Genomic DNA, 27915 nt, shown 5'->3' with positions numbered 1-27915 from the left:
GTGAGATAGTAGGCAGATGCCGGGGAGATGTGGTCGGTAAACATTCAAAGAGGTGGCCACCTTCATGGCAATATCAGGGATGTGGGTGCTAGTTTGGAAACGTAATTCCTCTGGAACTTGTGGGGTTATGGAGGGGTGGAGGGGGCGAGGAGATTACAGACAGGTTGTACCAGGCAGTTTGGTGTTTTTATTTATGACTGCAGTCCCTTTCACGTGTGGCAGATATTTATATGTCAGTATGTTTGGTAATCGCACTAAATACCCACCCGTACCGAATATCGCTGTCAGTGCACGTGGGAAAACAAATAGGTGGGAGAACCAGATACTCCAGTGTTAGACATGTTACATTATAGGTCTCATAGAGTCATAGGTGGGGGAACGATATACTCCAGTGTTAGACATGTTACATTATAGGTCTCATAGAGTCATAGGTGGGGGAACGATGTACTCCAGTGTTAGACATGTTACATTATAGGTCTCATAGAGTCATAGGTGGGGGAACGATATACTCCAGTGTTAGACATGTTAGGTCCACATTTCGTAGTCATGGAGACTAATCCCGTACAGTAAAGGGTTGTAATAACTACAGATCCTTTATCCCCCTCTCCGATTTACTCTTCAATATGTCTATCTCCTTCTAAGTGATGATCGCGAATTATTGCCACCATTTGATGTGTTAATGTGTACACGCCCGATACAAAGTAACGTAATAGGGAAAACCAACACAACACAGATGTTCGGAAACCGTGCAATCCAAGTCAATAAAATGATTGTAATCCAAGTCAATAAAATGTTTGTAAACTTATCATATATTGGCCTTAATGACCTATAAAACATATAATTATACATATATTATTACAAGATATCTACTGCGTTACAAACTACATAAAACATGTTTTACATTAACACTTAGAAAATCACCGGTAATAAATGATATACAAAATGTGCTCAAGGTCACGAGCTGTGAAGTTCACATGCCTTACCTGATAGAAAAGTGTAACATGTGACGATCACTATCTCTAACGTCAAACTGTCCAGCTTCATCGTCACGCGCGGTCAGTCCCTGCCACTAGTGACCTGCAAATTAAAACACGATTTGCGTAGAATAATATCTTGAAAATACTGTGCAGTTCTAATCCGGGCACTACGTACATGTACGTGTACGCACTACCGCACTCGCGTGCTCTTGTCATGTAAGACATCGATTTAGAGTAGTCACGGTCCACCGATCATTTAATCTTTATTTCAAACAATATCCCAACTGTAATGGCTCACCCGAATCCATTACCGGTGTTATTAATCAAGATAAGACATGGTTAAAGGATATAAACCGACGCCTGACCAAGAGCATTTTGTGGCATGACACAGCGCCCTGCGCGTGACCGTTCGTGACCAAAGCTGTAACCTTGATATTATGGGCTGATATGATGTTATAATAATTACTAACTCTCCTTTGAAGTTCTGTGAGGTGCTCGTGTTGAGTGGAGAGAATTGATTGACCAGTCCGTGTTTGTGATGCATTACTAAGATGTTTCCCGTGATGCCATACGGACAGCAACTGTATAGTTATGTGTGTACCACACGATAACAAAACATAAGTCATCCGACTGTAACAAACGGGGAAAAACACAAGTCGTCCGACTGTATCCCACGGGGAAAAACACAGGTCGTCCGACTGTATCCCGCGGGGAAAAAACAGGTCGTCCGACTATATCCCACGGGGAAAAAAACAGGTCGTCCGACTGTATCCCAAGGGGAAAACACAGGTCGTCCGACTGTATCCCACGGGGCAAAACACAGGTCGTCCGACTGTATCCCACGGGACAAAACACTAGTCGTCCGACTGTATCCGACGGGACAAAACACAGGTCGTCCGACTGTATCCCACGGGACAAAGCACAGGTCGTCCGACTGTATCCCACGGGGCAAAAAACTAGTCGTCCGACTGTATCCCACGGGGCAAAACACAAGTCGTCCGACTGTATCCCACGGGGCAAAACACAGGTAGTCCGACTATATCCCACGGGACAAAACACAGGTCGTCCGACTGTAACCCACGGGGAAAAACACAGGTCGTCCGACTGTATCCCACGGGGAAAAACACAGGTCGTCCGACTGTGTCCGACGGGACAAAACACAGGTCGTCCGACTGTATCCCACGGGACAAAACACTAGTCGTCCGACTGTATCCCACGGGGCAAAACACAAGTCGTCCGACTGTATCCCACGGGGCAAAACACAGGTAGTCCGACTATATCCCACGGGACAAAACACAGGTCGTCCGACTGTAACCCACGGGGAAAAACACAGGTCGTCCGACTGTATCCCACGGGGAAAAACACAGGTCGTCCGACTGTATCCCACGGGGAAAAACACAGGTCGTCCGACTGTATCCCACGGGACAAAGCACAGGTCGTCCGACTGTATCCCCCGGGAAAAAACCACAGGTCGTCCGACTGTATCCCACGGGACAAAACACAAGTCGTCCGACTGTATCCCACGGGGCAAAACACAGGTCGTCCGACTGTATCCCACGGGACATAACACAAGTCGTCCGAATGTATCCCACGGGACAAAGCACAGGTCGTCCGACTGTATCCCACGAGACATAACACAAGTCGTCCGACTGTATCCCACGGGGCAAAACACAGGTCGTCCGAATGTATCCCACGGGACAAAGCACAGGTCGTCCGACTGTATCCCACGAGACATAACACAAGTCGTCCGACTGTATCCCACGGGGAAAAACACAGGTCGTCCGAATGTATCCCACGGGACAAAGCACAGGTCGTCCGACTGTATCCCACGGGACATAACACAAGTCGTCCGACTGTATCCCACGGGGCAAAACACAGGTCGTCCGAATGTATCCCACGGGACAAAGCACAGGTCGTCCGACTGTATCCCACGAGACATAACACAAGTCGTCCGACTGTATCCCAAGGGACAAAACACAGGTCGTGCGAATGTATCCCACGGGACAAAGCACAGGTCGTCCGACTGTATCCCACGGGACATAACACAAGTCGTCCGACTGTATCCCACGGGGCAAAACACAGGTCGTCCGACTGTATCCCACGGGGCAAAACACAGGTCGTCCGACTGTATCCCACGGGGAAAAACACCTTATCTATTGTTTAGTACCGGAACCTCACCACAAATTGACGATATATTGTTTATACCGGAACCTCACCACACATTGGCGATATATTGTTTAGTACCGGAACCTCACCACACACTGACGATATATTGTTTGGTACCGGAACCTCATCACACACCGACGATATATTGTTTATACCGGAACCTCATCACACACTGACGATATCTTGTTTAATACCGAACCTCATCACACACTGACGATATATAATGTTTAGTACCGGAACCTCACCACACACTGACGATATATTGTTTAGTACCGGAACCTCATCACACACTGACGATATATTGTTTAGTATCGGAACCTCACCACATACTGACGATATATTGTTAAGTACCGGAACCTCATCAAACATCAACGATATATTGTTTAGTACCGGAACCTCACCAAATACTGACGATATATTGTTTAGTATCGGAACCTCATCAAATACTGACGATATATTGTTTAGTATCGGAACCTCACCACACACTGACGATATATTGTTTAGTACCGAACCTCATCACACACTGACGATATATTGTTTATACCGGAAGCTCACCACACACTGACGATATATTGTTTAGTACCGGAAGCTCACCAAACACTGACGATATATTGTTTAATACCGGAACCTCACCACACACTGACGATATATTGTTTAGTACCGGAACCTCATCACACACCGACGATATATTGTTTATACCGGAACCTCATCACACACTGACGATATATTGTTTATTCCGAAACCTCACCACACACTGACGATATATTGTTTAGTACCGGAACCTCATCACACACCGACGATATATTGTTTATACCGGAACCTCATCACACACTGACGATATATTGTTTAATACCGAACCTCATCACACACTGACGATATATTGTTTAGTACCGGAACCTCACCACACACTGACGATATATTGTTTAGTACCGGAACCTCATCACACACCGACGATATATTGTTTATACCGGAACCTCATCACACACTGACGATATATTGTTTAATACCGAACCTCATCACACACTGACGATATATTGTTTAGTACCGGAACCTCACCACACACTGACGATATATTGTTTAGTACCGAACCTCACCATACACTGACGATATATTGTTTAGTACCGGAACCTCATCACACACTGACGATATATTGTTTAGTACCGGAACCTCACCGCACACTGACAATATATTGTTAAGTACCGGAACCTCATCAAACATTGACGATATATTGTTTAGTATCGGAACCTCATCAAATACTGACGATATATTGTTTAGTACCGGAACCTCACCACACACTGACAATATATTGTTTAGTACCGGAACCTCACCACACACTGACGATATATTGTTCAGTGCCAGAACCTCACTATATACTGACGGTATATTGATAAGAATATACATTTCCCAGACCAGACGTTGGTAATATATTGTTTTTAATCGGAACCTCTCCACTATTGACGATATATAATGTTTAGTATCGGAACCTCTCCACTATTGACGATATATAATGTTTAGTATCGGAACCTCTCCACTATTGACGATATATAATGTTTAGTATCGGAACCTCTCCACTATTGACGATATATAATGTTTAGTATCGGAACCTCTCCACTATTGACGATATATAATGACGATATACATGAAGTTTCTAATACCCACGATTATTTTGTTCTGAACCACAACTTCACAAAATCAAGACACTCGCGATCTGTTGTCTTGTATCGGACCTAAACACTTACACTTCACACTGAAGGGAATGTTTCAAGTGTCCTGACCCGGGCTCACACTAGACTGACCCTATCCGGGTACGCTGTATGTAATTGGTAGTCTTTGACTGAGCCACGGTAGGTCGAAGCCAGTTATTATAGGAGAACGTAGTTACAGCCCTTCACATATTTAAAGCATTTCATGGGAATGGAGCATGACAGAAACACTTCATTCGTTTACAAAGATATAAAGTGATACCCAAGGACATGACCCCTTGACCTTTTCGGCACGTGGTCGACTGACCTTTTCACACCCATGCTTTATACATTTCCGAGAATGAATTAAGTATTTACCAATATAATAATTACGCGCTACACGGCGCATAAATGTTCGTTCAATGAAACAGGAATGCACATGCATTACCGGTGAGCGGTCATCCCGTCCAGCCATTTGTATATTCACCACAACGGCAAACGCTGATGGTTAGATTAGGCTTAATTCGATTTATTCACACTCTGGTATGTTAGATCGGAATAAAATGGCATTTACAATACCACTGGGCACACATTTTAAACGTTTTCCTTTCCGGGACATACTGTTCCTGTGTTGCGTACGTTCTTAACATACAGTAGCTAGTACAATACTTTTAATTGAACCTCATACTTAATGATAAAAAACACTCTCACCTGTTGACAAGTTACACATGTGATATAATAAAAGTGAGAGTCAACTTCAACGATATACCACGCAGTTCAATACACCTGTATCATACCACGTGGTACAATACACCTTTAGCATACCACATTATAGTATACACATGTAATATACCACGTGGTACAATACTCCTGTAGTATACCACGTGGTAATATACACCTATATCATACCACCTGTAGTATACCACATGGTAATAGACACCTGTAGTATAGCACGAGGTAATATACACCTGTGGTATACCAGGTGCTACAGTACACCTGTGGTATACCAGGTGCTACAATACACCTGTAGTATACCACGTGGTACTATAAACCTGTAGTATACCACGTGGTACTATAAACCTGTAGTATACCACGTGGTACTATATACCTGTCGTATACCACGTGGTACTATATACCTGTCGTAAAACGTGGTAGTTCACACCTTTAATATTCAACCTGGTGTACTATATACATGTATCTGTAATATACCACACAATGACCACTATACTCTGTTGTGAGTACATTGAATCATTACCAGATGCTAATATACAGTCGATATGTATTGGACGACATCCTATTTATCTGTCACTCAACCTGTATATAGACTAGCATATGTGAATATGTCCATTCATATAGTTTAGACTGAAGCAAAAGTGCGTTTGAATTTCCCATTTATCGTGTAGGTGACGTCAGAGGTCAAACCCAAGAACAGCCGAATAAGAAATAATAGATGTCCTAGTGTTATCGTAAACGATACGCTCTTTGTTTTTTTTATATTTCCTGGTTATCGTTAACGATACGTATACGCTCTTCGATTTATTTATTTATTTATTTTTTTCTTTTTCACATACTTAGTTTTGTTCTATATTTTAAATACGTGTGTAGCTATCGCAAAATTGTTAACAATTGCATAATTTCTGATTGTTTGAAATTAAGGCATGTTTTGCTCATTTATATATATGTACCATTATTGTTTCGGATTGATACAACATTGAACGGGTATTGTGCTGGATAGACTCGATTTTTTCCTCAAAAATGCCTATGCTTCTATCGACTGGATTTACGTTATTTTCAGAAAAATGCAGCTCTAAAATTCTAAGTAAAAGCCGTCCCGACAGTAGGTGACAACGATTCCAGGGCGTTTGAAACAGATAGGTCCGATCAGTGACTCTAGGTAGCAGACGATGTACACGGAGGATCGACTTCGATTTTGAGAGTAAGGAAGCCGTTTGGCATCAGCAAAGGTATACACGCCCAAAAATCATATCAATGTTCCCGATTTTTCACAACGTTTTTACAAATACTGGACTGTTTCTGTGTCTTACAATTCTCAAAAATCGGAAACGAACCCTTATGAGTATGATGACGTTGACAATTTCGTATTGATCTCAGATATACCTCACCACACACCGTCGATATATTTTTTAGTACCGGAACCTCACCACACACTGACGATATATTGTTTAGTACCGGAACCGCACCACACACTGACAATATATTGTTTAGTACCGCAACCTCAACAAATATTGGCGATATAGTGTTAAGTACCGGAACCTCACCACACACTGACGACATATTGTTTAGTACCGAACCTCACCACACACTGACGGTATATTGTTTAGTACCGTAACCTCACCCCACACCGACGATATATTGTTTAGTACCGGAACCTCACCACACACTGACGATATATTGTTTAGTATCGTAACCTCACCCCACACCGACGATATATTGTTTAGTACCGGAACCTCATCAAACACTAGCGATATATTGTTTAGTACCGGAAATTCACAACACACTGACGATATATTGTTTAGTACCGTTAGTACCGGAACCTCACCACACACTGACGATATATTGTTTAGTACCGAACATCATCACACACTGACGATATATTGTTTAGTACCGGAATGTCATCACACACTGACGATATATTGTTTAGTACCGAACCTCACCACTCAGTGAAGATATATTGTTTAGTACCGGAACCTCAACACACACTGACGATATATTGTTTAGTACCGGAACCTCACCACACACTGACGATATATTGTTTAGTACCGAACCTCACAACACACTGATGATATATTGTTTAGTACCGGAACCTCACCACACACTGACAATATATTGTTTAGTACCGGAACCTCAACAAATACTGGCGATATAGTGTTAAGTACCGGAACCTCACCACACACTGACGACATATTGTTTAGTACCGGAAACTCATCACACACTGACGATATATTGTTTAGTACCGAACCTCACCACACACTGACGATATATTGTTTAGTACCGGAACCTCACCCCACACCGACGATATATTATTTAGTACCGGAACCTCAACAAATACTGGCGATATATTTTTTAGTACCGGAACCTCATCAAACACTGGCGACATATTGTTTAGTACCGGAACCTCACCCCACACTGACGATATATTGTTAAGTACCGGAACCTCACCACACACTGACGACATATTGTTTAGTACCGGAAACTCATCACACACTGACGACATATTGTTTAGTACCGGAACCTCACTACACACTGACGATATAGTGTTTAGTACCGAACCTCACCACACACTGACGATATATTGTTTAGTACCGGAACCTCACCACACACTGACGATTAATTTTTTAGTACCGGAACCTCATCAAACACTAGCGACATATTGTTAAGTACCGGAACCTCACCCCACACTGACGATATATTGTTAAGGACCGGAACCTCACCACACACTGACGATATTTTGTTTAGTACCGGAACCTCCTCAAACACTAGCGATACGTTGTTTAGTACCGGAAACTCAACACACACTGACGATATATTGTTTAGTACCGTTAGTACCGGAACCTCACCACACACTGACGATATATTGTTTAGTACCGAACCTCACCACACACTGACGATATAGTGTTTAGTACCGAACCTCACCACACACTGACGATATATTGTTTAGTACCGAAACCTCACCACACACTGACGATATGTTGTTTAGTACCGAACCTCACCACACACTGACGATATATTGTTTAGTACCGGAACCTCACCACACACTGACGATATAGTGTTTAGTACCGGAACCTCACCACACACTGACGATATGTTGTTTAGTACCGGAACCTCACCACACACTGACGATATAGTGGTTAGTACCGGAACCTCACCACACACTGACGATATGTTGTTTAGTACCGAACCTCACCACACACTGACGATATATTGTTTAGTACCGTTAGTACCGGAACCTCACCACACACTGACGATATATTGTTTAGTACCGGAACCTCATCACACACTGACGATATATTGTTTAGTACCGAACCTCACCACACACTGACGATATATTGTTTAGTACCGAACCTCATCACACACTGACGATATATTGTTTAGTACCGAACCTCACAACACACTGAAGATATATTGTTTAGTACCGGAACCTCACCCCACACCGTCGATATATTGTTTAATACCGGAACCTCACCACACACTGAAGATATATTGTTTAATACCGGAACCTCACCACACACTAACGGAATTCGAAAATGAGCCCCCGTGAGTATGACGAAGTTGATAAATGGTAGAGTCGTATCTAGAATAGCACTTACAATAATTTTGTGACAACTATTTTTGTTATAATAAATTTTAGCATTATAATTTAAAGTGTAGAAAGCTGTCTTGGCCTGTTAATCTGGAAAGTAACTGGTAGTAATTTTTAAATGTTTTTGCCTAAAACACCTGGAGCTGTATTCCTACACTGACCGAATCATAAGTACAATTTGCTTTACCAAAGACATATACAGACAAATGTGTGTCCTTTGTTTAACAACAAGATATAATGATATACAGTATTTTGAGTTGATATAAGTTAACCGTACAGAGCCGTTCTCCACACAGTAGTCAGGCGGACAGGGAATTGGGAGGAGACCAAACTTGGTGAGAGGATAACACGTAAGTTGCCTTCGGTGCCAGAAGAAATTTGTCAAAAGATGGTGAGATTGATATTAACATCGTTAATGTTGCTGAGTTGTTGACGGCACTAATAGCCAGAAACATGTCAGAATCAAACAGGCGTTTTGTAAAGATTGACGGGCTGGGGTAGTCATGGTGACAGGTGTGGTGGATCTCCCGGCCACCTGTACTTACAATGTAGGGAAGGATGATGCGGACTAGCTGTTACAGGAAGGGACAGTTCCGTGTTGTCAGACAATACAGGGCTCACCTTATCTATTATGATTGATTACTAGAGAACACGAGTTATAGAGGCAATAAAAAGTTAAGCAACGTTATTAGGACTAGAAAGACTATTAAATATATTGGTTTCTATCAAATAAAACTACAGCCAAATGTCGGCACCCTGTGGTGAAAAAAATACCATTTCAGCGCACAAGGCGTCTGAGAGTTAGCCGATTTATATACTCTCTGTGTTACGTCTGGCGGAGTTGTATCAATAGTGTATATATTGGTGGGGTAAACCTTTGTATCAATAGTGTATATATTGGTGGGGAAAACCTTTGTATTAATAGTGTATATATTGGTGGGGTAAACCTTTGTATCAATAGTGTATATATTGGTGGGTACACCTTTGTATCAATAGTGTATATATTGGTGGGGTAAACCTTTGTATCAACAGTGTATATATTGGTGGGGTAAACCTTTGTATCAATAGTGTATATATTGGTGGGGTAAACCTTTGTATCAATAGTGTATATATTGGGGGTAAACTTTTGTATCAATAGTGTATATATTGGTGGGGGTAAACCTTTGTATCAATGGTGTATATATTGGTGGGGTAAACCTTTGTATCAATAGTGTATATATTGGTGAGGTACACCTTTGTATCAATAGTGTATATATTGGTGAGGTACACCTTTGTATCAATGGTGTATATATTGGTGGGGTAAACCTTTGTATCAATAGTGTATATATTGGTGGGGTAAACCTTTGTATCAATAGTGTATATATTGGTGGGGTAAACCTTTGTATCAATAGTGTATATATTGGTGGGGTAAACCTTTGTATCAATAGTGTATATATTGGTGGGTACACCTTTGTATCAATAGTGTATATATTGGGGGTAAACCTTTGTATCAATAGTGTATATATTGGGGGTAAACCTTTGTATCAATAGTGTATATATTGGTGGGGTAAACCTTTGTATCAATAGTGTATATATTGGTGGGGTAAACCTTTGTATCAATAGTGTATATATTGGTGGGTAAACCTTTGTATCAATGGTGTATATATTGGGGGTAGACTTTTGTTTCTATTGTCTGTATCACGTCTGATGTAATTATCCCACGTTTCTATTGTCTGTATCACGTCTGATGGCATTATCCCACGTTCTATTGTCTGTATCACGTCTGATGGCATTATCCCACGTTTGTATTGTCTGTATCACGTCTGATGTAATTATCCCACGTTTCTATTGTCTGTATTACGTCTGATGTCATTATCCCACGTTTCTATTGTCCGTATTATGTCTGATGTGGTTATCCCACGTTTATATTGTCTGTATCACGTCTGATGTGATTATCCAAAGTTTCTATTGTCCGTATTATGTCTGATGTGATTATCCCACGTTTATATTGTCTGTATCACGTCTGATGTAATTATCCCACGTTTCTATTGTCTGTACGACGTCTAATGTAATTACCCCCACGTTTCTGTTGTCTGTATCACGTCTGATATGATTATCCACCGTTTTTATTGTCTGTATTACGTCTGATGGCATTATCCCACGTTTCTATTGTCTGTATCACGTCTGATATGATTATCCCACTTTTCTATTGTCTGTATTACGTCTGATGTCATTACCCCACGTTTCTATTGTCTGTATCACGTCTGATGTAATTATCCCACGTTTCTATTGTCTGTATTACGTCTGATGTGATTGTCCCACGTTTCTATTGTCTGTATTACGTCTGATGTCATTACCCCACGTTTCTATTGTCTGTATCACGTCTGATGTAATTATCCCACGTTTCTATTGTCTGTATTACGTCTGATGTGATTGTCCCACGTTTCTATTGTCTGTATTACGTCTGATGTGATTGTCCCACGTTTCTATTGTCTGTATTACGTCTGATGTGATTGTCCCACGTTTCTATTGTCTGTATCACGTCTGATGTGATTATGCCACGTTTCTATTGTCTGTATAACGTCTGATGTGATTATCCCACGTTTATATTGTCTGTATCACGTCTGATGTAATTATCCCACGTTTCTATTGTCTGTACGACGTCTGATGTAATTACCCCCACGTTTCTGTTGTCTGTATCACGTCTGATATGATTATCCACCGTTTTTATTGTCTGTATTACGTCTGATGGCATTATCCCACGTTTCTATTGTCTGTATCACGTCTGATATGATTATCCCACTTTTCTATTGTCTGTATTACGTCTGATGTAATTATGCCACGTTTCTATTGTCTGTATCACGTCTGATGTAATTACCTCACGTTTCTATTGTCTGTATGACGTCTGATGTAATTATCCCACGTTTCTATTGTCTGTATCACGTCTGATGTAATTATCCCACGTTTCTATTGTCTGTATTACGTCTGATGTGATTGTCCCACGTTTCTATTGTCTATATCACGTCTGGTGTCATTATCCACCTTTTCTATTGTCTGTATTACGTCTGATGTGATTGTCCCACGTTTCTATTGTCTGTATTACGTCTGATGTAATTATCCACCTTTTCTATTGTCTGTATTACGTCTGATGTGATTGTCCCACGTTTCTATTGTCTGTATTACGTCTGATGTAATTATGCCACGTTTCTATTGTCTGTATTACGTCTGATGTAATTATGCCACGTTTCTATTGTCTGTATTACGTTTGATGTAATTATCCACCGTTTCTATTGTCTGTATTACGTCTGATGTAATTATCCACCGTTTCTATTGTCTGTATTACGTCTGATGTAATTATCCACCGTTTCTATTGTCTGTATTACGTCTGATGTAATTATCCCACGTTTCTATTGTCCGTATTACGTCTGATGTAATTATGCCACGTTTCTATTGTCTGTATTACGTCTGATGTAATTATCCACCGTTTCTATTGTCTGTATTACGTCTGATGTGATTGTCCCACGTTTCTATTGTCTGTATTACGTCTGATGTAATTATGCCACGTTTCTATTGTCTGTATTACGTCTGATGTAATTATCCACCGTTTCTATTGTCCGTTTTACATTTTGTGGTATTTGCCGACGTTTATATTGTCTGTATTACGACTGGTGAAGTGAGTAAGCCGACTTTTACCCCTTTTATGCCAAATGAGTTATAGAGCCTATAAAAAGCTAAGGCGACGTTATCGGGACTTGAAAGACTATGAAATAGATTGGATAAGATAGCAGAAGGTCGGCACCCTGACGTACAAATTATAATTACAGTTCAAGGCGTCTGGCATAGATAGCCAATACTCCTACAGTCTGTTTTACGTCTGACAACATGTTTCTGTTGTCGTTATTACGTCCGGAGGAGTTATCCACGTTTCTGTGCATTTGTCAGATATTTCAACTGTCTTTATTACGTTACACTGAATTACCCGACTTGCTGTTCTAAGCTGTATTACGCTTATGTAGTTAATATATTAACATTTCTTTATTGCCCTACTGTTTCGTATTTTGCCGTATTATTTTATGTTTTGCCGCATTGTTTTGTATTTTGCCTTGTTTTGACTTTTGCCTTATTTTTGTGTATTTTGCCATATTTTTGTGTATTTTGCCGTGTTTTGTATTTCACAGTATTGTTTTGTATTTTGCCGTATTGTTCTGTATTTTGCCGTATCGTTGTGTATTTTGCCGTTTTGTTTTGTATTTTGCCATATTGTTCTGTATTTTGCCGTATCGTTGTGTATTTTGCCGTTTTGTTTTGTATTTTGCCATAATGTTTTGTATTTTGCCGTATTGTTTTGCATTTTGCCGTTTTCGTTTGTATTTTGCCGCATTTTTTTTTTGTATTTGCCGCACTGTTTTGTATTTTGCCGCATTGCTTTGTATTTTGACGCATTGTTTTGTATTTTGACGTCTTTTGTATTCACAGTATTGTTTTGTATTTTGCCATATTATTGTGTATTTTGCCATATTGTTCGCCGTATTATTTTGTATTTTGCCGCAAAGTTTTGTATTTTGCCGTATTGTTTTGTATTTTGCCGCAATGTTTTGTATTTTGCCTTGTTGTGACTTTTGCCATATTTTTATGTATTTTGCCATATTTTTGTGTATTTTGCCGTATTGTTTTGTATTTTGCCGCACTGTTTTGTATTTTGCCGCAATGTTTTGTATTTTGCCATATTTTTGTGTATTTTGCCATATTGTTCGCCGTATTATTTTGTATTTTGCCGCAATGTTTTGTTTTTTTGCCGTATTGTTTTGTATTTTGCCGCAATGTTTTGTATTTTGCCTTGTTGTTGTGTAATTTGCCATATTTTTGTGTATTTTGCCGTGTTTTGTATTTCACAGTATTGTTTTGTATTTTGCCGTATTGTTCTGTATTTTGCCGTATCGTTGTGTATTTTGCCGTTTTGTTTTGTATTTTGCCATATTGTTCTGTATTTTGCCGTATCGTTGTGTATTTTGCCGTTTTGTTTTGTATTTTGCCATAATGTTTTGTATTTTGCCGTATTGTTTTGCATTTTGCCGTTTTCGTTTGTATTTTGCCGCATTTTTTTTTTGTATTTGCCGCACTGTTTTGTATTTTGCCGCATTGCTTTGTATTTTGACGCATTGTTTTGTATTTTGACGTCTTTTGTATTCACAGTATTGTTTTGTATTTTGCCATATTATTGTGTATTTTGCCATATTGTTCGCCGTATTATTTTGTATTTTGCCGCAAAGTTTTGTATTTTGCCGTATTGTTTTGTATTTTGCCGCAATGTTTTGTATTTTGCCTTGTTGTGACTTTTGCCATATTTTTATGTATTTTGCCATATTTTTGTGTATTTTGCCGTATTGTTTTGTATTTTGCCGCACTGTTTTGTTTTTTGCCGCAATGTTTTGTATTTTGCCATATTTTTGTGTATTTTGCCATATTGTTCGCCGTATTATTTTGTATTTTGCCGCAATGTTTTGTTTTTTTGCCGTATTGTTTTGTATTTTGCCGCAATGTTTTGTATTTTGCCTTGTTGTTGTGTAATTTGCCATATTTTTGTGTATTTTGCCGTGTTTTGTATTTCACAGTATTGTTTTGTATTTTGCCGTATTGTTCTGTATTTTGCCGTATCGTTGTGTATTTTGCCGTTTTGTTTTGTATTTTGCCATATTGTTCTGTATTTTGCCGTATCGTTGTGTATTTTGCCGTTTTGTTTTGTATTTTGCCATAATGTTTTGTATTTTGCCGTATTGTTTTGCATTTTGCCGTTTTCGTTTGTATTTTGCCGCATTTTTTTTTGTATTTGCCGCACTGTTTTGTATTTTGCCGCATTGCTTTGTATTTTGACGCATTGTTTTGTATTTTGACGTCTTTTGTATTCACAGTATTGTTTTGTATTTTGCCATATTATTGTGTATTTTGCCATATTGTTCGCCGTATTATTTTGTATTTTGCCGCAAAGTTTTGTATTTTGCCGTATTGTTTTGTATTTTGCCGCAATGTTTTGTATTTTGCCTTGTTGTGACTTTTGCCATATTTTTATGTATTTTGCCATATTTTTGTGTATTTTGCCGTATTGTTTTGTATTTTGCCGCACTGTTTTGTTTTTTGCCGCAATGTTTTGTATTTTGCCATATTTTTGTGTATTTTGCCATATTGTTCGCCGTATTATTTTGTATTTTGCCGCAATGTTTTGTTTTTTGCCGTATTGTTTTGTATTTTGCCGCAATGTTTTGTATTTTGCCTTGTTGTTGTGTAATTTGCCATATTTTTGTGTATTTTGCCGTGTTTTGTATTTCACAGTATTGTTTTGTATTTTGCCGTATTGTTCTGTATTTTGCCGTATCGTTGTGTATTTTGCCGTTTTGTTTTGTATTTTGCCATATTGTTCTGTATTTTGCCGTATCGTTGTGTATTTTGCCGTTTTGTTTTGTATTTTGCCATAATGTTTTGTATTTTGCCGTATTGTTTTGCATTTTGCCGTTTTCGTTTGTATTTTGCCGCATTTTTTTTTTGTATTTGCCGCACTGTTTTGTATTTTGCCGCATTGCTTTGTATTTTGACGCATTGTTTTGTATTTTGACGTCTTTTGTATTCACAGTATTGTTTTGTATTTTGCCATATTATTGTGTATTTTGCCATATTGTTCGCCGTATTATTTTGTATTTTGCCGCAAAGTTTTGTATTTTGCCGTATTGTTTTGTATTTTGCCGCAATGTTTTGTATTTTGCCTTGTTGTGACTTTTGCCATATTTTTATGTATTTTGCCATATTTTTGTGTATTTTGCCGTATTGTTTTGTATTTTGCCGCACTGTTTTGTTTTTTGCCGCAATGTTTTGTATTTTGCCATATTTTTGTGTATTTTGCCATATTGTTCGCCGTATTATTTTGTATTTTGCCGCAATGTTTTGTTTTTTGCCGTATTGTTTTGTATTTTGCCGCAATGTTTTGTATTTTGCCTTGTTGTTGTGTAATTTGCCATATTTTTGTGTATTTTGCCGTATCGGTAGCAGAGATGAGCGCATGGCTGTTGTAATAATTGGTTTATTTCATTGGATATCAAATTGACCAGTTAATAGCAAGGCATCACTATTTTGTTTTAGCTATATCCATAAGTCATTGGACACGATATCTATCCATAAAAGTATCAACTCGGCAAATCCAGCTTTTAGATCATGGTGCTAATAAATGATAGTACCTTTGTGATAGGGAGGGCTATACAAACCACAAAACTAATGAATCCTATCATACACTAATTGTACTACACATTAAAACAGACCAATGAGACCACAACAGACCAATGCGACCACACCACAACAGCCAGACCAGGCCAAACCAAACCAATGAGACTTCCACCAGACCAGGTCATAGCAAACCAATGAGACCACAACAGGCCAGACCAGGCTATACCAAACCAATGAGACACACCAGATCAGGCCATACCAAACCAATGAGACCACAACAGGCCAGACCAGGTCAAACCAAACAAATGAGACCACAACAGGCCATAGCAAACCAATGAGACCACAACAGGCCAGACCATAAAAAACCAATGATACCACAACAGGCCAGACCAGGCCATAGCAAACCAATGAGACCACAACAGGCCAGACCAGGCCATAGCAAACCAATGAGACCACAACAGGCCAGACCAGACCATACCTAACCAATGAGACCACAACAGGCCAGACCAGGCCATACCAAACCAATGAGACCACGACAGGCCAGACCATAACAAACCAATGAGACCACAACAGGCCAGGCCATACAAAACCAATGAGACCACGACAGACAAGGCCATAACAGACCAATGAGACCACGACAGACCAGGCCAGGCCATACCAAACCAATGATACCACAACAGACCAGACCAGGCCATATCCAACAAATGAGACCACAACAGGCCAGACCAGGCGATACCAAACCAATGAGACCTCACCAGACCAGACCAGGCCATACCAAACGAAAGAGGCAACACCAGGCCAGGCCAGGCCATACCAAACCAATCAGACCACAACAGGCCAGACCAATGAGACAAGACCACACAAAACTGACGAGATCAGATCACAACAGACCAATGAGATCAGACCACACTAGACCAATGAAACCAGGCCATACCAATCCAATGAGACCACAACAGGCCAGACCAGGCCATAGCAAACCAATGAGACCACAACAGACCAGATCAGGCCATACCAAACCAATGAGACCACAACAGGCCAGACCAGACCAGGCCATAGCAAACCAATGAGACCACAACAGGCCAGACCAGGCGATACCAAACCAATGAGACCACAACAGGCCAGACCAGGCCATACCAAACCAATGAGACCACAACAGGCCAGACCAGGCGATATCAAACCAATGATACCACAACAGGCCAGACCAGGCCATATCAAACCAATGATACCACAACAGGCCAGACCAGGCCATACCAAACCAATGAGACCTCACCAGGCCAGACCAGACCAATGAGACAAGACCATACTAGACAATGAGATCAGACCACACAAAAATGACGAGGTCAGACCACACCAGAACAATGAGGTCAGACTACGCCAGACCAGTGAGATCAGACTACACCAGACCAATGAGATCAGACTACACCAGACCAATGAGATCAGACCACACCAGACCAACGAGAACAGACCATACTAGACAAACGAGATCAGACCAAATCAGGCCAGACCAGAATATGTTTGATAGTTTGAATTTTGAACTGGTCTTGATAAAGAAAATCTCTAGGACTTATCACTCTTTGTCGCATTGCATCATCGTCTTCACATAGTTTATTGTACGCAATCATCACACTTGTGATGCCGCCCTATAACCACATAATGGTGTAATATTCTATAATTACTGTTGACATTCTGTCACATACTTTGCTGTGTAATGCACTCGTCCATAACATAGAAACAAAATGTCAACCATCATGTTGTCAATCGTTTACAGGAACAATTAGGTACAGACAATTAGAACTCGGAGCTGACGGGGACTTCTCTCTTCAGTAAGCCGTGTTACAGGTGGAGCCACCTACATTTTATAACGGTAAAGGACCAAGTGATCTAGTACCTCGTAAGGAAATTAACAACAAGTTCTCATTAATTCCGTCGCTTCACCCAACTCTATACTCCGTTGATGGATGTGACGATCCTCGGGATCAAAGACATTTTGCGGGAACTTTTATGCTACATTAGAGAGTTCCACTAACACACTGGATGGCTGTTTTTATTGTGTCCCAAATACCGATACACAAATCAGTCCAGCTTTTCATCCTCTGGTATTGCTCAGAGTACACAAACACATGGTGAGCATACACAGACGGTCTGTTTAGCTCTTTAAAGCTCTACGGTACAAGTCTGAGGCTTTGTGCGACGGAAACATTGGACAAAATAGATGTTTCCCTCCAGTAATTGGCCGCCATATAATCTTTGTCCGCATTCATCAGTATATGTATTGATGGTACGCCTGGCATTGATTCAAACGTAGATTTCTACTGTACATGTATAATCAAGGGAAAATCCTCCCTCATAACACACAAAGAATTAACATATCATCCTCCCATCCTCCTTTATTAGAATCAACTCTCATTTGACCCCATACCTCACACAGAATCAACATTTAATTCACCTTCATACCTCACACAGAATCATTATTTAATGTACCTTCATACCTAACATAAAATCAACATTTAATTTTCTTCAATACCTCACACAGAATCAACATTTAATTTACCATCATATCTCACACAGAATCAACATTTCATTTGCATAGCTCGACATTTTATGGAAAGGCAAGACAGCTGATTCCAATTTGTCGGGAAAGACTTCAACTACAGGTACAAAACAGAATATCGTTCCACAATGCATGTAACATTCACAGATTCATAATATGTAAAAATAAGAAGAAAAACAAACCCAACAACAACATCAAACGTTTCTGTGTCGAGTCGGGCCCGGGCCGGCCCAATCCGACCGCACTCTTATATTACGCGCCAGTCTAAAGTTTACTGAAGGATACACGTCAATTCGCTGGTAAGGCAAATATAGGGTACACACTGAAAATGTCATTCTGTCTTACAAAAAGTCATTACGTCACCCTATTACAGAATAATTACCCCATTTTCTCTCACACAGAATATCAATCATTTTTAGTCTTCCCTCATACAGAATCGTGACGTCATCCTGCTACAAAGACCCTGCCTCTCGCAGTGTGATTACTTTAGCTTCCAAAAACAAAGAATATTTACCTAATCCTCCCTCACACAGAATCGTTACAACATTCTGCCACAAATTATCATCAATTGTCCGGACTTACTACTTACAATACATGTTTTAGAATGACATTCAAAAAGAATAAAAAATGTCCTGTCAAATCTACATCTTCATACAGAAACCTAGCCACATCAGAATGACGATACAGTTGTTTGTAATTCAGTTGTTTGTATTTAGCCACCGACTGACCAAGTGCTGCTTTCCTTTCAAACCTTTGCATTATAAGATATTGACCTTGACCTCCCAGTAATCAACTTCGGATTGCCTAGAATAGCGAAATTAGTATAGATCACTTGGCAGCCCTCTGATTACAACCGTATCAGTTGAGATTTGACAATTGTGATGTGTATATTCCATAAAACATCAATTGTTACGTGCATAATTCAACAGTGTGAAAAGTTTTCACCACACTGACTGCAGATGCTTGTATCCGTCTGTACATAAATCAAATCTAACCTTATAATATGCCATCGCCTGGTAGCCAGTGTCACGTGGCTGATGAATTGATTGTGATATAGTATGAAGTCTTGGTTGATAAGTTGACAACAGTGTGTACATACATTTATGTACATATCATAAGATATTTATGTTGAAGTACACACTTCAATGTGAACATCCTGTTCTCTTCCGACTACTGGAGAGACCCTTCACCTGCTGCCTCGCCACTCCAGTACAGCAGTGATTGAACAGAGCGTTGCTAAAGATGGTGGTGAAATGTTTCAAGCCTGACTTCCGTCGTTTTTCTCTGTGACTGATCGCTGTGTCAGAGGCAATTCACACAGTAATGGTTATATAGACAAGCACTTACTCTAAGATCTCCACTACCGCCGTCTGTTTAATTTACATCTGTCAGAAAAAAATCTTGACGAACAGCAACTTGAACATTTGATGCATGATGTGCACATTCACAGAATCTGGTTTATAATGGTGTGCGTTTTTTCTACACAAACCGCCGCGGCATTAATTTCTCTCCACAAAATCATGTTGATGTTATAGCTTGTGCAGTAACGGGCTTCGGTTTCATCGACATTAGGGAATTAAATTTCAATCATCTATGGAAAACTTACAGAATTTATGAACAGTTTTCTCCATTGTGATTATAATCACCCCCTTCAATTTTAAGTTAAGAGATTTCTTTCAGTTAATCTTCCCCTTCAAACTAAAGTTAAGAGATTTCTTTGGATACTTCAAACTAAAGTTAAGAGATTTCTTTAAGACTATATTTCCCTTCAAACTAAAGTTAAGAGATATCGTTGGATACTTCAAACTAAAGTTAAGAGATTTCTTTGGATACTTCAAACTAAAGTTAAGAGATTTCTTTGGATACTTCAAACTAAAGTTAAGGGATTTCTTTGGATACTTCAAACTAAAGTTAAGAGATTTCTTTAAGACTATATTCCCCTTCAAACTAAAGTTAAGAGATTTCTTTGGATACTTCAAACTAAAGTTAAGAGATTTCTTTAAGACTATATTTCCCTTCAAACCAAAGTTAAGAGATTTCTTTCAGTTAATCTTCCCCTTCAAACTAAAGTTAAGGGATTTCTTTTACTTAAACTTCCCATTCAAAACTAAGTTAAAGGATTAATTCAGAGTCCGAGCTTTTATTCTGTCTACAATCAGGGCCTATAATCATAGCTTGTCTAACTTGGCCTATAATTTATCACTAAGTTTGAGCCTATAGTTAGCGTACTATGTCCGTTTGATTTCGGTCTTTGTTATATCCAAGGGTGGTCTACTTTTTGAATAAGTTTATTAAATTTTCTGGTTATGAGCTGGTTCGGTGTCTGTGTGATTAATTCCCCATTTATCTTACCTATAATACTCGTCCCTCGGCCCGGAAACCATACAGCTTCAACTGACGTGCCGCTGGCGTGCAGTAGGCACTGTGAATTGTATTACGAATGGCGTTAGAATTAAATGGTGAAAATCTGAGGCACAGACGTTATTGCCGAAATTCCTGACTCGTGAAGAGATAATAAAGAGGTGTTTCTCAAGTTCATAGATGATTATTATGAATGTTTCAGCATGATCATGTGACGTCACATAACCAGGTTTCAGTAGCGATAAAGCACTGTTCACCACTGTGAGCCCAGGTTACAAAGGATTTCGTAATCATTGAGGAAAATCTCAAAAAGCATCCATCGCCTCGTTAATGAGCGAAAGGAGAAACGTTTAGTGTACATAGCTGTATATCAGTACCTTAGACCTACCGTTTGTTGTACTACTGAGGGTAACCGGGGTATAGAAATGTAGCCATACGAGGGACGTGTATAGGGGATGGGGCAGAGCTGACAATGCTGTAAACTGGAAAGGATTACAAGTCCCGCGAATGGAACAGTGAACGCGAAATATGTTATTACGCTGCACAATGCCATATACAAAAATATATTTCGTTCGCGCAATTAACTTCCGGTCAAGCCATAAATCGGAACGATTACTTTGGCATGTATCATGAACGCAATTCCTGGGTCATTCCTAACCTGTACCTTAAATTCCACAGGAAATCTTTACAGGAAGGCTCCTTAATTAATCCTATTGAACATTTGTTTTAATTCTTTTTTTTATCTTATGAGGATCACAAACAGCCTCCTAGGGTTACAAGATGCTCTCCTTAACACAAGCAATGCAGTATGTATAAGACGTAATTACATCACACGCTCTCTCACTCACACATACACTCAACAATATAATAAAATGGAGAGAAAGAAGAGGAAAGAGGATAGAGCAAAGAAAGTGAGTCAATAATATTCAAATACAAAGTCAAAAATCTTTTTGTTTCAGGAATCGGTATTGTTGTCGGAGCCATGTTATAGATTTTTGCTAAGAGATCAGGCATAATATTTTTCAATGGAATCGGAATTGACGTTTGGGGCGAATTCTTTAACTTTTTCTTTAAATTTTTCTTAAGTTTTTCTAAACAATTTAGTATGCAAGTTGCTATATTTTGGACAGGTCAAAAATATTTTATTTTATCTTTTTGTTGAAAACTTTTATTTAAGGAATTTCATTTCGTTAAGGAACGTTTATGAAACCAAGTTCAGACACCCTATTAGCTACAGCACTGGTCCGTGTGACATTGTGAACAGGAGTTCAGAGGAAAGGATGAATGGATGGCAGGACCATGTCTGAGACCTTCGCTATTTACCGTTAAATTCCACATAGGAAAGTGCGTTGTATTAACGGGTAATGGTGTGGCAATGTGTTGTAAACATGTGTAGTTTGATGTAAACATGTGTAGTTTGATGTAAACATGTGTAGTTTGATGTGAACATGTGTAGTTTGATGTAAACATGTGTAGTTTGATGTAAACATGTGTAGTTTGATGTGAACATGTAAAATGAACAACAAAAGAAAGCTTTCGTATAACTGCGTCAAATGTTAGTCGTTACCATGGAGTGTAAATCCAAGACGCTAAGAACATCAACAGGGTGCAAGCACACCATCAATATTAGAACGAGTATGGCCAAATACCAAGTAATCGAATTTTCATAGTTATAACAAGGCCTTTTACGCCAAAAATGTTGTCAGATGTGTTGCTACAACGAATATCCCGGCCCTAGCTGGCCTGATGGTACAGATAAAACACTGATCACATTTGACACTAATTCTATGAGATGCATATCACCTCAGTATCTAGAGGTCATCGACAAGGTCGGACTAGAAACAGCGCCAAGTGTCGATAGAAGGGCATGCGGGCACTGGGCACCTGGTGCGCAGGGCACGGTAGTGTATGGGTTGGAGACGTGAGAAATACCATAAATATACAATTCAATATACAGAAAATGTTGGGAATGATGATATCTTTATTACATTAATAAAACATTTCTTTCTGTAAAATTCCATTCCAAGTTATCACATGTCATGCCAACTTTGACGCGACAGTACAAAACTCAAGGATATCTTGGTGTGACAAATGAAGACAACTGAGGCCTGAACAAGACATTGAACCAACTTTGACCGACTGCGAAGTAAAGGCTGAACAAGACATTGAACCAACTTTGACCCGGACTGCGATGTTAAGGCTGAACAACCGATCACGAAGTATCGAATGTACCTACAGAATGCCATACACTTCAGTAAGGCACGGATCTATACGCCTACTCGATATTCACAATGGACATGATTTGTTGTTTGGTATAGCAGTTATTCTCATCATGGAGTCTTTGTTCCAAAACATTCTGCAGTTTTAGTGATGGCTTGATCCTCGCCCATGGGGGATACGCGCCATTTACGACACCTGTCTCCGGCTTCTCCGTCTGACGGTGAAACCAATCAACACTCCTTCACTGTACCCATTGTTTATATCATTTACCTGTTTTATAATTGTGAGTTTGATACCGAACAGACGTGATGGGGATGGTTAATTATTAATAAATATATCTTTTGTTGTTGATACGGAAATAGATCGAGGAAACGGGGGAGGAAGCATCGTCAGCGGTGCACGAGCCGGAAAATAGCGCACATCTTGTTAACAGGCGCGTGCGCAATGTGAGTAATTTCACTTTCGGGTCGTGGACTGCTTACTTACAACTAATCAGGGAGCCTATTATTACTTCGTTACACGAGACCCCTATATTGCAGTAAAGCTATGGGATCCAAGTGGTAGTTAGCCTCGCCAATGCATTATGTGATTGACAATCAATGGAAAAGAAGTTAAGTGGCGGCCCGGGGTTGGCAGGGCACACTCTGCACGCGGCGCTAATTAGTGTGTAGTAATTATACATATCTACATATCTCATGGCGGTCCATCAGGGTACATCATACCAAACCGTCACTCGCTATGTACAGTCACATGCAATAACACATGCAGCATAGTTATACCAAACTTACTCATGATTATATCTATAACCAGCTCATTCACTTTGGTTTACAAACATTTGTCTAGCCGTTGTTATATCATTGTTTGGAAACATAGTTGTATTTAGTGTATTTAGCTAACACCGACAACTATACTATAACATTCCCCCTGTGTACTTTATACAGTTTCACTTCCCTGAACTCCCTATCCATGTAACATGGATTTAGCTACACCTCTAACCCGGGGTTAAATCCATCTAATATAGCCGCACCTCTATCCCAAGGGTCACACTGATAAAATACCTGTACGCTAACTCCCGTTAAACGTTGCTTCAATAAAAGCACTTCCAGCCCCGGGGTTCAACTGCTCCAATTACCTCACCTCTAGTCCCGGGGTTACACTATTTACATATTTGCACCATTAGCCCCGGGGTCAAACTGTTTAAATACCTGCATCACTAGCCCCGGATCACACTGTTTAAATACCTGCACTGCTTGCCCGGGGTCAAACTGTTTAAATACCTGCACCTACAGCCCCGGGTCACACTGTTTAAATACCTGCACCACTAGCCCCGGGGTCAAACTGTTTATATACCTGCACCCACAGCCCCGGGTCACGCTGTTTAAATACCAGCACAGCTAGCCCGGGGTCACACTATTTCGATATGTGTACCACTGGCCCCGGGGCACACTGTTTAAATATGTGCACAGCTAGCCCGGGGTCACAATGTTTAAATACCTGTACAACTAGCCCGGGGTCACACTTCACGTATTAAAATACCTGCACCACCAGTTCCAGGCTCACACTGTTTAAATATCTGTACATCTAGCCCTAGGGTTACACTGTTAAAATACATTCACCACTTGCCCCGGGGATTCACTGATTAAAAACCTGCACCACTAGCCCCGGGTCACACTGTTAAAATGCATGCACAACTAGTTCTAGACTCACGCTGTTTAAATACCTGCACCAATAGCCCCGGGATTACACTGTTTAGATACCTGCACCACCAGCCCCTGGGTTACACTGTTTCGATACCTGCACCACTAGCCCCGGGATTACACTGTTTAAATACCTGCACCACTAGCCCCGGGGTTACACTGTTTAAATACCTGCACCACTAGCCCCGGGATTACACTGTTTAGATACCTGCACCACTAGCCCCGGGATTACACTGTTTAGATACCTGCATCACTAGCCCAGGGGTTACACTGTTTAGATACCTGCACCGCTTGCCCAGGGGTTACACTGTTTAGATACCTGCACCACTAGCCCCGGGGTAACACTGTTTAAATACCTGCACCACTAGCCCCGGGGTTACACTGCTCCCATAAAGTACCTGACTAGCAGGAGTCAAACAACTTCTTTACATATCATTCCTTATCGCACGAAACGAACGTAACGCCCGTTTACGATTAGTTGTTGTTATAGAAACCATGTTTCAATGCTATCATGAGTTATGGGAACATTCAACCTTTGATACAAATTTTATTCGTCAAGAAAATTTAAGGTATATCAGTTGTTTTTTTTTGTAAAATAAGGAGATATACACTAGTTCAGCACTTTTCCTCCTGCAGCTCCCGGGGATATGTAACATTGATACCGCTGTAGATAATTACACAGAAGTTATGATAAAAATACCTTCACAGGCTCCAAACGTGGAGACATGATAAAGATACCTTCACAGGCTCCAAACGTGGAGACATGATAAAGATACCTTCACAGGCTCCAAACGTGGAAACATAAAAAAGACACACTTTTACATAAAAAAAAAACACAACACATTTATCGAATGTCCACGAAATGCCTACAGCTACCAGACAATTCAACAAAAAGCGGAGGAAGATATCCATAAAAGATTTGTACTGATTCTGTTTTCAAAGTCACAGCAGGGCGTATACTTATATCGTCCTGTGGGGGAAATTTTAATTGTGGCATGTGGTGTTGGTATCAAACGTTAGGGCTGTTTTATCCCCTCATTGTGTTGTAATGAGGTACAACACAGTACCCATGTACCTACATTGACCGTGACAAAACCCAATTACTGCCTTTACATAGAAACCGTGGTACAACTTTCTGTTTTATATATACGTGTATAGCATGTGACGCACAGCTAACTTGTTACATACATATATGATTATTGATAAATACAACACATACACACGGTAAGCAAACCATTACACGTGCGTCCATCTGGATTATAAACACACAAAAATAAACAGATTAAGTTACCTAAACCTACCTGTTAATGATAGGTAATCCCGAGTAGACAATTTACACACCTCTGTAGATACCTATACGTATAGGCACGTGTAACTCCGACGATAGTTACATCAGCCACCTAAATGTTTTTGATCATTTAGTTCCGATTAGACACTTTGGTGGAATATGTAAATCGTGTAGACACCTAACATAAGCACAGCTCCATAAAACCCGTTATCCCCGTGTAAATGTCTTAATCCATGTATATAGACACCTTATTGTCACACTTTAATCCCAGGTAAACGCACTATTCCAGTGTAGACTCTTTAATCCGAGGTACTGACGTTATTCCAGTGTAGACTCTTTAATCCGAGGTACTGACGTTATTCCAGTGTAGACTCTTTAATCCGAGGTAGACACCCACTATACACATTCACTATAGGTTGTTTTGAGAATACCAGGTATTAACACGCTTTCCCGATGTATGTTAAACCCAACAGACTTATTTTGCCTACTCCAACTTTCCCAACCAATCACGTGACGCGTCTCACTTGAGATGCGGCACGCGCAAGCAAACTATTCCGTTCCTGATGTAAATGCCACTGGCTCGCAGCAATGTTTTATTCCCCCGATCACTAATTAATAGATATGAAAAAAGTAGACATGAACGATTGATCAGCGGGCATGTCATATAGATTATATAATTCTGTGGAGGTGGACGACATTTCGCCTGGGACCAATGTAATACATGGTGTTGTCAGAGCTGTACTGTCCTGTAAAGCAAACGTCACAGGAACCACAAACATCTTCTTCAAAAGGAGTCTTTAATGAATCTGTACTGGATGTGGTACAATGTATCTCTTTTTGTGCATTACATCAAACAGTAAAACATATTTGCACTAAAAGTAGCATACATTGCAATTAAAAGCCGATAAGTGGAGACATTCCAGATAGGTTGACAAAAGGCCGTGCTTCTAATATAGGCTATAGCGAAGAGCTAATAGATGGAAATGGTACCTGCTGAAATCAGCAGGCACACTTTACCTTTTTCAGGGATAGATTAACATATCTTTATTCCGAGATTGATCAGTATTTTAGCCCGAGTTTGATAGGTATGAGAGGAATTTATAGCATTTAAAAGTCTATTTTATCTCATTTGTTATTTGTATTGTAATATGGTGTTTTTTCTTTAAATGAAAAAGTGATGTATAAAAACAGAACACCAGTGCAATGTTTAACTAGACAGTGCGGCAGTAATATTATGATATTTGACCTTGAGGATATGGCCATGGGAGACGCGACGGTGAGATTCATGACCTTGAGACGAGTTATCAAGTGAGATATATGTTCTGAAGAGATAAGCCAATGTAAGGTACAAGTGTTTGTGTCCTGTAGAGATATTATCCAGTAAGACACATATCATGGAGAGATATGCCCCTGTGATATATGTGTCCTGGAGAGATATGACCTTGAGAGGTATTTGTCCTGGAG

The 27915-nt window shown here is 40.0% G+C and overlaps 2 protein-coding genes across 3 annotated transcripts in view; one reads left to right on the top strand and one right to left on the bottom strand.

Moving 5' to 3' along the window:
• LOC117331594 (integrin beta-3-like) overlaps positions 1–26916 on the bottom strand; it is a 51168-nt gene extending 24252 nt beyond the window's left edge. The window contains exons 1-2 of one of the 2 annotated variants that reach the window (XM_033890399.1): positions 26465–26916; positions 984–1077 (exon numbers count right to left, since the gene is read on the bottom strand). In XM_033890399.1, coding sequence (XP_033746290.1) covers positions 984–1044 — 61 coding nt within the window. In that variant the 5' untranslated portion in view covers positions 1045–1077; positions 26465–26916. Of the gene's footprint in view, positions 1–983; positions 1150–26464 lie in introns of those variants that run through there. The other variant, XM_033890400.1, reaches the window with a different exon arrangement.
• Positions 16961–17401, top strand: LOC117331048 (apidaecins type 73-like). Its single transcript, XM_033889641.1, has one exon. The coding sequence runs from the start codon at positions 16961–16963 to the stop codon at positions 17399–17401; it is 441 nt and encodes a 146-aa protein (XP_033745532.1).
• Positions 26917–27915: the final 999 nt, after the last annotated feature.

Source organism: Pecten maximus, chromosome 7 (assembly GCF_902652985.1).
Source record: "Pecten maximus chromosome 7, xPecMax1.1, whole genome shotgun sequence".
Classification (NCBI taxonomy): domain Eukaryota; kingdom Metazoa; phylum Mollusca; class Bivalvia; order Pectinida; family Pectinidae; genus Pecten; species Pecten maximus.
The sequence above is the reverse complement of the archived record's forward strand: the minus strand, read 5'-3'. Positions and strand labels throughout refer to the sequence as shown.